The sequence below is a fragment of the Phacochoerus africanus genome, chromosome 14, assembly GCF_016906955.1.
Source record: "Phacochoerus africanus isolate WHEZ1 chromosome 14, ROS_Pafr_v1, whole genome shotgun sequence".
In the NCBI taxonomy this organism is placed as follows: Eukaryota; Metazoa; Chordata; class Mammalia; order Artiodactyla; family Suidae; genus Phacochoerus; species Phacochoerus africanus.
In genome coordinates, this window is record NC_062557.1 from 1241109 (window position 1) to 1255388 (window position 14280).

General features: G+C 65.7%; 1 protein-coding gene across 1 annotated transcript; it reads right to left on the reverse strand.

Annotated features, from left to right (window-relative positions):
• Positions 1 to 598: 598 nt before the first annotated feature.
• Positions 599 to 8848, reverse strand: FSCN2 (fascin actin-bundling protein 2, retinal). Its single transcript, XM_047758061.1, has 5 exons — positions 5306 to 8848; positions 1923 to 2079; positions 1415 to 1536; positions 946 to 1113; positions 599 to 855 (listed from the first exon to the last, which is right to left on the reverse strand). The coding sequence occupies exons 1-5, from the start codon at positions 6129 to 6131 to the stop codon at positions 650 to 652; spliced, it is 1479 nt and encodes a 492-aa protein (XP_047614017.1). The 5' UTR covers positions 6132 to 8848; the 3' UTR covers positions 599 to 649.
• Positions 8849 to 14280: the final 5432 nt, after the last annotated feature.

The following is a 14280-nucleotide window of genomic DNA, read 5'->3' on the forward strand; positions in this document are numbered from 1 at the left end:
GGGTGTGCCCCCACCCCCTCCAGTGGACCGGGTTACCCAGCCATCCAAGAACGCTGGCCTGGGTGGGGTTCCTTGGGCGGGACCTGGGGAGTTGGGGCTGCCAGCTGGCTTAGGGACCATGGGCCTTGTCCCTGCCATCCACCTCTTCTAGGCTGGGCAGGGCTGGGTAGCGGCGGGCGGAGCAGCTCTGTGTGGGAGGGGTGGGAGTCTCTCTCCATCAGGCGCCCCTGGTTTCCCTAGGACCCCGCCCCTGGGACCGAGACCTCCAAGCGCCCGACCTGCCAGGGCCTGGGACCCTCCCGGCTGCCCCACCCCCACCGCGGTCCTGCTGGGTTGGGGCTTCGCGGGGAGCTGGGAGGGCGCGGCAAGTGGACGCCTAGGCCTGGCTTCCAGAATGGGGGGCGTGGGCGCGCGACGGCCCATCGGCCGGGCCCTCCCGCTGGACAAGCCCCGACCTGGGATCTCCCGGGCATGAGGGATGGAGGGCCAGCGGCCACCGCGCCAGCCCCAGGGCAGAGGGGCCGCGGAGGGCGGCGAGGCGGCCCCCGCGCGCGCGCGCGCCCCGCCCCGCCCCCAGCGGCGCCACCGACCCACGAGCCGCGGCGTCGCAGACACGGTTTAATGGGGGACGGGGTGGGGGCGGCGGCGCTCAGTACTCCCAGAGCGCGACCCCGGCCGGCGCGTCCGCGTCCGCGCGCAGCAGCCCCGAGGCGCCGCCGCGCAGGTACTTGCCGCTCCGGGCGCGGATGGCCAGGCGGCCGCGCTCGCGGAACTCGAACAGAAAGTCCTCGGCGCGCTCGCCGTCGCTGCACACGCTGCCGTGGCTGCCGGTGTGCCAGAACCCACCGCCGCGGCCTGCGGGGCACCGGGCGGGCGTCGGCCGGCGGCTCGCGCCCCCTCGCCCCCGCCCCAGCCACGCCGCCGCCGCCCCCCCGCGCGGCCCACCTCGGATCTGGTAGGCGCCGTCGCTGAAGCTCAGGTGGAAGACGTCGTAGACCGAGCGGTTGGTGTCCAGCTGGTTGGAGCCGCGGCGGTGGCCGACGAAGCCGTCCAGGCCGCGCAGCACAAGCAGGGGCCGGTTGATGAGCTTGAGGATGAACTCCTCGTCCTCGCCTGGGGGGAGAGGGGGCCGAGGGCCCGTAAGCGGGCTCCCTCAGAAGAGCTCCGGGCCCCGACGGCTGCCACTGCCAGCTGCCTTTGTGACTTTGGCCAGGGTCCTGCAGCCACTGGCCAGCATCCCCAGAAGCGCAGCAGGGACAAGCGCAGGGACCTGGAGCAGCAAGTAGGACTAAGGCGGCAGGCCCCCCCTGGAAGGGGGGGGGTGGGCAGCTCGGTGCAGACAGGGTTGTAGCTGGCACTGCTCCCAGGCAGAGGGCCCAGCCCCCGGCCCCCAGAGCCGGAGGGTCGTGCTCACCCACGAAATCGCTGATGGCTGCCAGCTGCCCGTTCTTCTTCATGCACACGTAGCGCCCGTTACTGGCCTTGAGAGCCACGCGCCTGCCCCGCCACTCCATCTCAAACATGGCATTGGCAGAACTAGAGCGAGCAGATCAGGACCCCTCAGAAGGGCCGAGCGTGGGGGCTCAGGGTCCGGCCTCCCCACCCGCCTCGAGTCCAGTACCCCCCTCAGAGAAGGGCCAGGCACCGCCATCAGGAGCTGCCTCTCTCCCCAGGGGCGTTCTGCCCTGGCGGGCTGTCACAGGGGTCCCCGTGTTGAGGAGGAGCTGGGAATGCAGAGGGGGCGGTCATGGAGGTGCTGCTGGTGCCGGTGGGGGCAGAGGAGGCGGTAGTGACCCTGGCAGAGGTGGTGCTGGCGGTGGTGACGGAGGTGACGGAGGAGGACGTGGTGCTGGAGGTGGTGCTGGGGGGGGGGGTGATGCTGGTGACGGTGGGGAGGTGTGGTGCTGGGGGGCGGGACTCACACTTGCGTGGCTGTGGCCTGGATGCCCCCGTGGGTGACCAGGGTCCAGTAGCCCCCGGTGCTGGAATAGAAGGTGCACTTCTTTGTCTCTTTGTCGATTTGCATCAGGAAGGTCTCATGATCCAGCTCTTCGTCTTGGTTGGCTGAGACATTGACCCCTGGCGGGAGGAGACGGCAAGGCCCTCACACCTCACCCTGGGCGGGGCAGGGAGCAGAGGGACAGGGAGGGAGGCCTGCTCCTGGGGCAACCCCGCAGGCAGCGGGGCCTCACTTAGAAGCCCCTGGGTGTGGGAAGCCGTGGAAGGCATGTCTCCGGGGGTTCTGCCCCAGGGCCGTGTGGGCCCCTGCCCCTGCTCCCTAAGGCGCTTGCCCAGCTCCCAGCACCGCCCCGGAGCCAGGCCCTTCCGTGCCTGCAAATCCTTGCTCTGCTAATCGGGGGTAAGCTGCTTGTCCTGCCCTGGCGACAAGGACTCACCAGCCTCTATTTTTATCTCTCTCTAAGCCCCTGGGTGGACGCAGGGGTCCCTGCCCTCCTCCAGACGCGGCTCAGGACACAGCGGGGGGCCTGGGAGCAGGGACCGCCCCCCCCATCACCTCCCAAGCCCTCCACTCACGTTGTGTGGCCTCCCAGGAGCCCTGAGGGAGGGCAAGGCTCCCTGGGGCTCTGCCTGGGCTTCCTGGGCAGAGACGAACGGGGATCTATGGCCAGGTGGACGGCAGCAGGCAGTGGAGCCCCCAGTACCTCCCCATAAACCACATCCCTGTTCCACCGCAACTGGCCACTCCAAGCGTGGGGCAGATGACAGGGCTCCCCTGAGGCTGGGCTCCAGGGGCTCCCCTGAGGCTGGGCTCCAGGGGCTCCCCTGGGGGAGGAGGAGGGGGTGGGGCAGAGCCCCATCAGGGCCTGAGGCGCAGGGCCACCCAGACCAGAGGCTGTACCCTCCAAAGCCCGCAGGCTGGGGTCTGTGTCCCCTCTCGCACACGACCCTGCTCAGAGCTGAACCACGAGGCCCAGCATTTTCACCACCAAGCCCACCAACCCATCAGCAGTGCTGCTGCCCTGAGCCCAAGATCAGTGGTAACAAAATGGACAACTGCCCTCGCCCTCCTGGCTCTGGTCCTCAGGGAGGGGCGGACCCAAGGCCTGTGACTGCCTTGGCCTTGGCCAGGGTCGCCCTTACTGAGGCAGAGCTGAAGAGGTGAGGGGACCCCCCTGCCGGTTCTAGGGGAGGAGACCAGGGGCCCTAGGCTGCGGCCACACTCCTCCGCCTCCATCTCCCAGGCCGGCCCTGGTGGCGCCCCGGGCACAGCCCCCTCACACCCCCGCCAGACAGGATTGCTGCCCAGGGGCCCAGACCTTGGGGTGGGAGAGGCTCACTGCTTCATGCCAGCAAGGAGTGCAGCCCCAGCTGTCCCAGGAGGGACAGATCCAGTGATGGGTGTGTGAGCAACAAGGGGTGGCTGAGAGCCTCACAGGAGAACTTTCCTCACTCCTACAAGGCACAAGAAGAGCCACTGTTCCTCTTTCCTTTGGACTTTGCCTGTCTGGATGGGAGGCCTGGAGCAGCGGCCGCCGTCTTATGACCATGAGGGCACCAGCCTGAGCTCACCGCTGTCCCAGGAGAGCAGTTCCCCAAAGAGGAAAAGCAGAGGACCTTGGCGATGTCCCTGAGCTGGCCATGGTGCCCGACGGGGACCCTACCACCCCATGCCTCCAGACTTCCTCTCATGCGAAATAATCAGTGTCCTTATGGCTTAAGCCAATTTGCGACCATTTTTCTGGTACACGCAGCAAGGAACACAGCCTGCTGGGCCACCAGGCCCCCGCACAGCACCAGAGAAGGCCGGCAGCGGGCGCGGCAGAAACAGGCAGGGTCTGGCTGCTGGAGGCAGCAGGTGGAAGGAGATACCGAGATGCTCAGATGCCCAAGGGGAAGGAGAGGGGTGTGGGAGCTGCCTGGCCAGCAAAATGACCGGGATGGTGGCACCACTGCTCCACTCTGCAAAAGCCGCCACTCCAGGCGCCTCGGAAGCTGGTGGCGCCACCTCCTTGTTCCCCGCCCCCTGCCATCCCCCAGCATGGAGATGCCACGTTCCGCTTCCTCGAATCACGGGTAACTAAGTCCACATGCCAACATCTCTGGGCCAGGCCAAATGCCCCGGGCTTATCACAAGCAAAGCAGGGAGGCAGATATGGGGCTCTCTGGCCTCTATGGGGCAGGGGGCGGCCCTGGTCCTTCGCGGAGGCTCCCCCCATCAGGGATGGGGTCAGAGGGGGGGTAGTCCAGAGAATGAGCCAGGGTCGATACAGCTACCCTCCCTCACCCCCGCCCCCACCGCCCCCCCCCCAGCGTCACCACCGCCCCCACTGCCACCACACAAGTCTCACTCACAAGCCGAACATACTTTGTATCCAGCATCTCCTGTGACTCACAGAGAAAGCTCGTCACGCTGCTGCCCACCTGTTACCGACACACCAAGCATGGGGGCCTTGGGCTAGGCCAGAAAGCGGTGTGGCTAGACAGAGGGACATGCGACGGGGAGGCCCAGGGCTCTCTGTCCTCTGCCACAGCCCAGGACCCCACCACACACCGCAAGTGCTCGGCCGAGGGCGTGGAACGCTGGTCCCGGGTCTGCACTGCCTTGAGGCCCAGACTTGAGGTGCTCAGGGCTGGGCCTCTGCTGTCCGGACCAGGTGGTGGCAGTGAGCCGGGGCAGGGTGGCCCGGCCACTCCTGGATGCACAGAGCCAGGAGCCCGAGCAGGCAGGTGATCTTGTGCAGACCGGCCCACCGGTCGCATCAGGGAGGTGACCCATGGCCCAGGGTTTGGGGGAGCCCTGCCACATCTGCTGGGCGGAGAGTGTCTCCCCGCCAAGGAGTCCAGGCATGGAGGGGCCCCTTGCATCCCCCTGAACTGGAGGGACTGGGGCCAGAGGAAGACACCCCCCCCCACCCCAAGTCAGGCACGTGGAGGGGTGGGGGCGGTTGCTGTGCCACACTCCACGCCCCTGGCTCCTTGCCCTGCCCTTGGTCGCCTCCCCAGCTTTGGTTAAAGTTTAGAAGTGCAGAGGCAGAAAAGAAGGGGGGCGGGGCCTGAGCCTCCCCCGGCCCCCGCCCCTCTTAGCCCTGGGCCTGGGTTTGCTCCAGGCGGGATGCGGCCCTCCCTGCCATTCAGCAGCTGTCCAGCAGGCCCAGGGCTCTGCCGAGACCTCCTCCCGCCATCCCGAGAACCAGGCCTGCCCCCTCCCCCGAGACCCCGAAGCCAGCAGCCTTCGGGGGAGACCCGACCCAGCCACCCTCAGTGGGTGCTAGCACACCCTGTTCCCCGCCACCAGCCACGGTGCCACTCCCTGCGCGAAGCCCCCACCGGGCACCCTCGTTACCTTGCCGCACAGACACGTAGCGGTGGTTGGCGGCCAGCAGCACCACCTGCGGGTGACTCTCCTCCAGGTCGAAGAGCTCGTCCTTGCCGGGCCGCGTGTTTCGGCCGGCCCTGAGCGTGCCCGCCGGCCCCACGGGCGCCAGGTAGCGGCCATCGCAGTCCTTGAAGGCCAGCTTGCCCGCCTTGAACTCCAGCGTGTAGCAGGCGCGGGCCTCGGGCTCCCAGACGAGGCGGCCGTCGCTGCGCAGGTAGCGGCTGTCGCAGGACTTGAGGCAGTAGCGCCGGTTCTGGAAGATGAGCGTGAAGAGCGCGTCCACGCCCCACGGCGTGTTGCTGTCCGCGGCGATCTCGTCCTCCTGCGGGCACAGGTGCGCGTAGCGCCGCCGGCTCACGCTCCGCAGGTGGGCCTGCGGGTGGATGGCCAGGTGCACCGTCCACAGCTCGGCCGGGGTGATGGCCGTGGCGAAGCAGGACAGCTGGTCCTCGGTGCCCCCGAAGAAGCGGCCGTGCGGCTCGGACTGCAGCACCCAGCGCCCGTCGGGCTGCGGCAGGACCAGGAAGCGACAGTCGCGGCCCGGCTGCTCCACCTCGCAGGCCACACGCCCGTCCTCCTCGGCCGACAGGTAACGGCCCAGGTGGCTGCTGCGCAACAGCACGGCCGTGCCAAGCCCCGGGTCCGGCTCCAGCACCCACATCTGCTTCCTCTTGAGGCTGAGCGCCGAGGCGTTGACCGTGAAGCCAAAGCTCTCAGCCGTCAGGTAGCGGTCAGTGTCATTGACGAGGCCAAACTGGATCTTCAGCACCTGGTGCAGGCCGTTGGTGGGCATCCTGGGGACCGGCTGACGTCCCCGAGAAGGGCCGGCAAGCTCTCTCTGGGCGCTCACGGCCCCCGAGGGCCCCCAGAGGCCCGGGTCGGCTGGGTTGGCCCGTGGTCCCCCGGCCCGGCCGGTGTCATGGACCGGCTGCCCGCTCGGACGCTGCCTCTGACCAGCGGTCACCGGCCCGGGCAGCTCTTACATGGCCAGCGGGTGGCAGAGGGCGGGCGGGAGGGCGGATCAGAGCCCGGCCGGCTTAGGAAGAGCGGCTGCCTTTCGTTACCCCAGCTTGGACTCCAGCCAGTACCGGACTGGCCAGGGGCCGGAGCCCGGGGCCTGGGGGGCTGGGAGAGCGCCACCCACCGCAGGGCGGACTGCTGCCTTGTCTTTGCTGGCAGCTCCCGGCCCCAGGCTGGTGCCGGGTCCCCGCACCGCCCAGCCTCTCTCCACCTCGCCCCCCACCTCGGGGCCCCCGGACCCGCTGCTCAGACTTGGCGGTCCAGCCCGGCCCTTTCCCGAGGTAGAGAAAGCCGCCTGGTGGAAAACTCGCATGTGGCCGCAACCCGATCGCAGCCCTCCACCCTCAGCCGCCAGATCCAGTTACTGCTTCTCTGATTCCTGCTGCCAGGAGCACAGCAAGGCCCCCACCGGGGCGGCATCCTGCACCGTGCCTCCAGCAGCCCCGGGGCCGGTGCTGCCCAAGGGTGGCTTACGCCTGGGAAAGTGGCAGGCAGGGCTGTCGGTGCCAGTGAGCGGGCCGGGCACCCCCATCCTGGCACCCAGATCCAAGGCGGGTGTGGGAAGGCAGCTGCTTGGCCGAATTCACACTGGCCAGCCCACCTGGCTGTGCTGGGCCCGGGGAAAGGCCCCAAGTTTGGGCTGAGGTGGCAGCTGTGTGTTGGAGACCGTGAGGCCCGCCTCATGGGCTGCACAGTAGGATGGTGACACGGGAGTACCCGCACGGAGCACACACGGCCTTGGCAGCTCAAGGAGGTGACAGCCCGTGGGACCCAGGGTCAGAGGGCCAGGCTGGGAGCTGAACTCTGTACCCTGAGCAACTCACAAGGTTCACGAGGTTGCCACTGACTTCTATGGGTGAGCTCTGGTGACGCCGGCCCTGATGGGTGGCCTTAGGAACCCCTGAACTGCCGTTCATGGCCACACAGCAACTGCCTTGACTCTGGGGTCTTCACGGGTTGGGTCCCAGGACCACAGAGGGCAAAGCCTTCCCAGCAGAAGGGTGAGGCCAGCAGGCTGGGAGAAGCCAGAGCCGACGACCTCTGACCCCAGCCGCCGGGGCCACCCCCGTGCACCCCTGCCTACGCTAGCCCGAGGCGGGTGTCTTCGGGGGCTGCCGTGGGCCCACTCACTTGGCCCTGCCTGCCGTGGGCCGGCTCTCTTGCACCTGCCTCAGCAGCCAAGAGCCAAGTAGTGAAACCAGAGCTGCCCATCCTGGGCCCGGGCCAGCTACGGTGTCCTCTTCCCATCACAGTGTGTGACCCTCGGGCCTCCCTGGGGACCAGGGCAGGGAGCCACAGGGCACTCCCAGCCATGGTCTCCAGCCTCACCCGTGCTTACGGGCCCTGGGTGCTTCAGGCATCACCCCTCCATCCTCTGGGGGCAGGTGGGAGTCCGACAGAATGAAGGGCCTAGGGCTGGGCCTGCATGGGCCCTAGGGGCCGGGTGGGCACATGGGCACACAGGCCACGGTCAGAGAGTGGGCACAGGGTCAGGAGTCTCTCCTCCATTTTCCAGGTCCTAGGTAGGGACCTCAGCAGGCACGTGCAGACGCCGCAGAGCGAACCAACCCCTCGCTTGGGGGGGTTCCCTGGACTTCAGGGAGACGAGCCTGCACACAAATCCCCATGACAGCAGTGCCCGCCGCGGGCCGGCGAGCGAGCCGGTCTTGGCGCTGCCTGTGGACTGGTGACGTCCCCCTCTGAGACCCACACATTTTTGGGGCATCACTGTGTGCCCAGTAAGGCTGTGTGCCAGGTGCCCCACGGTAGGGAGATACAGTCTGGGGTTGCACCCTCTCCCCAGAGATGAAACCCACGCAGAATCCCACCACGTTCCTGGGGGACCGAGGGCCCAGGCCTTGATGCCAGGGAAATGCCCGGTTTGGGGCAGAAACCGGGCTGTGATCCACACCACAGCTTCCATGTGCACGGGGGCCCCGAGGGGAAGCTGCGCCCCCGGCCACCCCAGGTACGGGCACTGGTCACTCCTCCGCACCCCACTCCCAGCCCGGCTGCAAAGGAGCCAGCACACCCCCATTCAGCATGACGGCCTCATTAGGGCTGAGTGCTGCTGGCAGGGCGTTCACGGGCATCACGTGCTGCCAGGTGCTAAGTGGGCCTGGCTCCAGGCAGCCTCTCAGCAGCAGAGCCAGAAGTGCCTGTGGCCTCTCAGTTCCAGGGCCCTGCGGCCCCAGGTGGCGATGGGGTGGGGCTGCCTGGCACCACCTGGGGGTGGGAGCCACAGGGTGGCTTTTCAGGCGCCTGGGGGACAGGCAAGCCTTCCAGCATAGGCCTGCTTGAGAGGAGTTGCTCACGTGGATGCCCCACCCCCAGCACACCGCCTGGGATCCAAGGCCCGGCGCCTGGTAGGGTCCTGGGTCCTTTCTGGATCCCCAACAAGGTTCTGGCACCCAGCTGGTACTTAGTAATCTTGTGGGTGTTCCCCCTGTGGCTCAGTGGGTTAAGAACCTGTGTCTGTGAAGATGTGGGTTTGATCCTTGGCCTCGCTCAGTGGGTTGAGGATCGGCATTGCTGTGAGCCGCGGTGTAGGTCACAGATGCGGTTGGGATCCCACAGTGCTGTGGCTGTGGTGTAGGCTGGCGGCTACAGCTCCGATTCGACCCCTAACCTGGGAACCTCCATGTGCTGCACGTGCGGCCCTAGAAAGAAAAAAAGAAAGCCTGTGAGTGTTTGCGGTGGGGGTCCCCGTGTGTGGGCGCAAGTGCACAGGATGGACCGGGCCGAGCGAGCCCCAGCCGCCTGCTGGGCCACCCCAGCCTGGAGCCGCAGCTCTGGATGCGGGCCTCGGAGCCCCTCGCCCCTCGTGGCAGGACGGTCAGGCTGTGCACACCCAAGGGCTGCTTCCGAGGCGCATCACACCCCAGGTGTACCGACACTTGTCCGAGAGCCTGGCTGGGCTGGCAGCACCCTTGGGCCATGGGGAGCACCCGGGTCACAGGACCCCGGGCAGCCCTGTGGCCGTGCCTCCTGCCAGGACGTGTCCACACGACAGCCCCACAGGTGCCCACCATTCCCCGTCCAGCCTGCCCTCTGGGACATCCCAAGTCTCGGCCACTCTGGGAGTCCCACTCATCTACCCCCGGCTCGCTTCTGAACCTTGTGTAGTTCTCTCCCCAGGGCGGGGCGTGTGCCAAGCACGTGCCCCCTGCCCTGGGCCGGCACCAGCTTCCTGGACCACACCACGGCAGAGACGTCACACTGTTTGCTTGAGGGGAGCTGCACCTTGGCCCCTACTTCAGGGAGCAGCCATCTGCAGGTGAACACAGCCCGCTGGACCCTTCTGGCCACAGCTGGGCCCAGAAGGCGGGGGTTGCCTCAGCTGTCAGAAGCCACCCCCCCATGCCCCGGCACACCAGGCTGGGGCCGATCCTCGGCCTCCTGCCCCTCTTTGTATCCAGCTGGGGCCAGGACCAGAGAGAGCCTTAAAGACCCCTAGGCCCCTGGCATCGCCCTGGAGCTCTCAGGAAACTCTTCCTTTCTTGGGGTGCTGGGCGATGGGCAGGTCCTCCCCCTCCACCCAGTCAGGCCTCTCTGGGGCTAACAGGAAAAGACCCCCACCCATGCACGTCTAGACAGCTGGCCCTAGATGCTAGAGCCCAGCCTGGGCTCCTGCCAGCATGCCGCCTGCTGTCATGGTGACTGGCGCGTGCACCAGGCTTGGTGCCCGGGCAACGCTGATGCTGGTGGTATGAGCTGGCACAGGCGCCGAGTGTGTGCAGGCTGGGGAAGGGCCCTCCCCGCCTCAGCTGGCCTGGAGCCCTGGAAACTGGGAAATGGCCCAGGATGGGGGCTGGCAGCGCCCCTCCCCACCCCGGCTGAGGGACCGCCACGGGTCGCACCTTTCCCAGACTCAGGTCTCAGGGTCCAGCGCTAAGCAATGCCAGGCAGCCCCTTCCCGCAGGGCAGCGAGCCTCTGGGGGTCACTCCTCACAGCAGATCCCCAGCGCGCCCCGCCCCACCTTCCAGAGCCTGCGCCTCAGCCCCAGGCCCTGCTGGCTGCTGCTCTGGCTGGCATTCCCCACCCCACACCCAGATGCCCTGCCCCTCCTGGGGCCGGGCCACCCTGGCAGGCCCCCTGCCCCCCCCCCGGGTTCTGTGGCCCCACAAGATGAGGGCCCCCCTGCTGGGCCAGGGGCTGCTGGGCTCAGCGTGAGGCCCTGATTTCCTCACTCCTGGGCCCATCGCCTGCTCCCGGGGTCCAGCTTGGCAGGCGCCCAGGGTCCAGCCTCCTGCGTTATCCCTGAGGCCGGCCCACAGCTTGGTGTTCTCATGATTTTTTCATGGCAGAGCGCTCTGCTGCCCCGCAGTTCCACTTACACAGGCGGCGGGGGCCGCGGTTGGTTTACTGCAGGCCTGCAGGTGGTTTAGGGTGACAGGTCCCCTCGGCAGGGCAGCGGGGAGAGGACTCCTGTGCGTCTCAGACGGCGCTGTGCGCGCAAATCCTGGGGGAGCCCACAGCCCCGCAGGTGACCGGGGCAGCCTCCACCCAGCCCGGCCGTGTCCTCCTTCACACGAAAACGCACACACACACACACACACACACGTGGACCCCCAAGCAAGCGGCTGAATCTCTCTGCCCAGGCTCCGCCCATCGTGAAAGAGGCAGACAATCAGAGGCAGTGACTCAGGACCCACTCGTGCCAGAAACCTTGCCCGGGGCCCAAAGAGGACCACGTTCCATCTCTGCCTCCTGGGCCCAGACAGAAGTGGGCCACGGCCTCGTCCTAGGGTCAGACAGGCTGCGCACACGGCCCCCTCCTTTGGCAAACGGCTCCCGTGGGGCCAGGGCTGTGCCGCTCAGCTCGAGGCATCAGGGCTGCTCTGCTTCTGGTAAAAATCCCCCCACTGTGGCACGGGGGATGAGACATCCAACGGCAGTGGCTAGGGCCACCGGAGAGGCAAGGGCTGGATCCCAGGCCCAGCGCGTTGAGTGAAAGGATCCCGCTTTGCCACAGCTGCGGCACAGGTGTCAGGTGCGGCTCGCGTTCAACCCCTGGCCCGGGCACGTCCACATGCCTCGGGCGTGGCCATAAAAACAAAACAAAACCGGAGTTCCTGTCGTGGCATAGCGGAAATGAACCTGACTAGGAACCATGAGGTTGCGGGTTCGATCCCTGGCCTTGCTCAGTGAGTTAAGGATCTGGTGTTGCAAAAAGACAGAAAAAAAAAACCAAAAAACCAGTAGAGGGAACAGGACAGAGACCCTGGGGATTAAATAAGTTATAGGTGAGGACAACTGAATGCAATACCAGATCCTGGATTAGGTCAGGAAAAAAATGCCATGGAGAACCTTACCGGGACAAGCATTGTCATTGAACTCTAGCCTGCAGATTAGAGGAAGAGGGTCAGGCTGGTGTGAAGTTCTTTTTTTTTTTTTTGTCTTTTTTGCCTTTTCTAGGGCCGCTCCCACGGCATATGGAGGTTCCCAGGCTAGAGGTCGAATCGGAGCTGTAGCCACCGGCCTACGCCAGAGCCACAGCAACGCGGGATCCGAGCTGCATCTGTGACCTACACCACAGCTCACGGCCATGCCAGATCCTTCACCCACTGAGCAAAGCCAGGGACCGAACCTGCAACCTCATGGTTCCTAGTCGGATTCATTAACCACTGAGCCACAACGGGAACTCCTGATGCGAAATTCCTGACGTGGTCACTGTGGTTGTGAAAAACAAGGACCCTGTTCTTCAGAAGAAGACACTGAATGGCAAGGATGTCTGAGACCTACTCACAAACAGTTTAGAAATGAAAAAGGTCGAGTTCCCTGGTGGCGCAGCTGGTTAAGGACCCGGCGTTGTCACTGCTGTGGTGCAGGTTCAATCCCTGGCCCAGGGACTTCTGCAGCCATGGGTGCAGCCAAAAAGAAAAAAAAAAAAGGAAACGTTACAAAGAAAACAAGGCAAGTGTGATAAATGGTAAATTTAGTAAGTATGAAATAATCTCAACAAGTTTAAAACTATAAGTACTAGAATTTTAAATTCCACTGCAGGGTCAGAAGAGGTCAAAAAAGGCAGTCAAAAAAATGAAGAGGAGTTCCCTGGTGGTGCAGTGGGTTAAGGATCTGGTGTTGCTGTGAGACGTGGTGCCCGTCGCAGATGTGGCTCGGATCCCTCATTGCTGTGGCTGTGTGTAGGCCAGTAGCTAGAGCTGCAATTCGACCCCTAGCCTGGGAACCCCCATATGCCATGGTGTGGCCCTCAAAAAAAAAAGGCAAAAAGACACACACACACACAAAAAGAATATTAAAGGATTCAACAAAAAGATATGACCAGCCAATTAATAGAAATCCCCAAACGAGCAGAAAAGAGGAAAGAGGGAAATTATGAAAGAAATAACACAAGAAAATTCCCAGGAACTGAAGGATATTGTGGGCCTAGAGCCTAGAAGTGGCCAAGACTGAGAAGTCGCCACCACATGCCCTCCCAGGCATCTCGGCTCAGCTGCACTAAAGGGAAAAGCCTAAGCGTTTGTGGAGAAACACAAAAAGCCAGGGACGCTGGATCTGGACCCAAATGACAACCATTCCATCGAGGCTGCAAAATCTCAGGGGATGTTTTCATCCTGAAACTCCCTGCCTTGGCCCCAGGCCTGCTCCTTCCCAGCGGGGTGGGTGGCCCCCTGTCTTTCCCTGGGAATGACTGACCCCAACTCGCCTCCCTCTGCTCCCCACCCACGTGCCCCTGGTGTGGCTGTACCCCTGCCAGCGCCCCTCCCACCTTCCTGGGGCTAGCCCAACCCCAGACAACCTAGCCCCACTGCTCACAGCCCTCAGGCCACCCCTGGAAGAGCGGAATGAGCTCACACCCCTGTCCCCAACCTGGCCTCCCCACTGCCACTGCCGGCAGGGTGTGTGTAGTGGGGGAGGGGGCTCAGGGGAGGGGCCCCCCTCCAATCCTGCTGTGCGACCTGGAACCAGCCTCAGCCTCTCTGAGCCTCCCTCTCCTCTCTGAATAGGTCGTCTACTGCCATCTGCCTGGGCGGCTTAGCTGCTGAAGTCACCCAGTGTGCCCAGGGAGCAGACAGGCACGGAGCTGAGGGCTAAACCTGCTGGGAACGAGCTGTGTATTCAACACACACTCAGGTTCAGGGTCTGCCCTGGTTTGGGGGCCCTCCTGGGTGCTGTCTGCCCCCTGAACAGAAGGTACAGGGACACAGGGGCGAGCTGGCCCAGTGGGGCTGGGTGGAGGCCCTGGCCCTCCCCTCCTCCATCGCCCTGGATGCGGGCTGATCCCATCCCACCTTGTCTCCTTGCGTCAGCAGTGGCCGCGGTCACCGGACACTCCCAAGCCGCTCCCTGTCCCCTCGGGCGGCAGTGACTCAGCGGCCCCCGGTAGCTCCCTCCCTAGCCAGGGTCAATGGCTCCCTAGCCAGGGTCAATGGCTCGGGGGTCCTTCCGGACGCTGGGCACCGCCACGCCAGCTCGGGACAGCCCCGGACATTGGGGCGGGGCGGGCAGGTGCGACCTTCCTCCTGGCCCGGACCGGGGCGCTCCGCCGCGCTAGCGGGACCCTCCCCTGGCGGCCCACCTGGGAATGACACCGGCCCGCTTCCGAGCTGGGCGCGGGTCCGCCTCGGCCGCCCGCAGCGCCATCTCCTGGCCCAGGCCGCCAAGCTCGCCGCCTGTAGGGGTTGACCCCGCACGCAGCCCGTGCCCGACCGCCAGAGGTGCGTGCTGAGTGTGGGCCCCGCACTCACCTCCCCCGTCTGCGGGGCGCCGGGCGCCGTGCCCTGCCTGCAACCCGCCGGGGCAGAGGTGATGCCGCTTGTGCGGTGTAGGGGAAGGGACTCTGGCCCCACGTCTGAAAACAGCTAATAAGATCGGGGGCGCAGAATGGCCGGGGGTGGCAGGTCGCCCCAGGCCCTCCGGCAGGAGCTTGCGCTCTTTCGGCGGCAGCCTCTTCCCC

Bases quoted from the DNA above. Each gene is read 5' to 3' on its own strand.
- FSCN2 (XM_047758061.1), bottom strand. From the start codon at position 6,131: ATGCCCACCAACGGCCTGCACCAGGTGCTGAAGATCCAGTTTGGCCTC. The intron at 1,114-1,414 runs GTGAGCACGACC...CTCTCCCCCCAG, and splicing joins AGCCATCAGCGATTTCGTGG to GCGAGGACGAGGAGTTCATC. The intron at 856-945 runs GTGGGCCGCGCG...GGTGCCCCGCAG, and splicing joins CGGCGCCTACCAGATCCGAG to GCCGCGGCGGTGGGTTCTGG.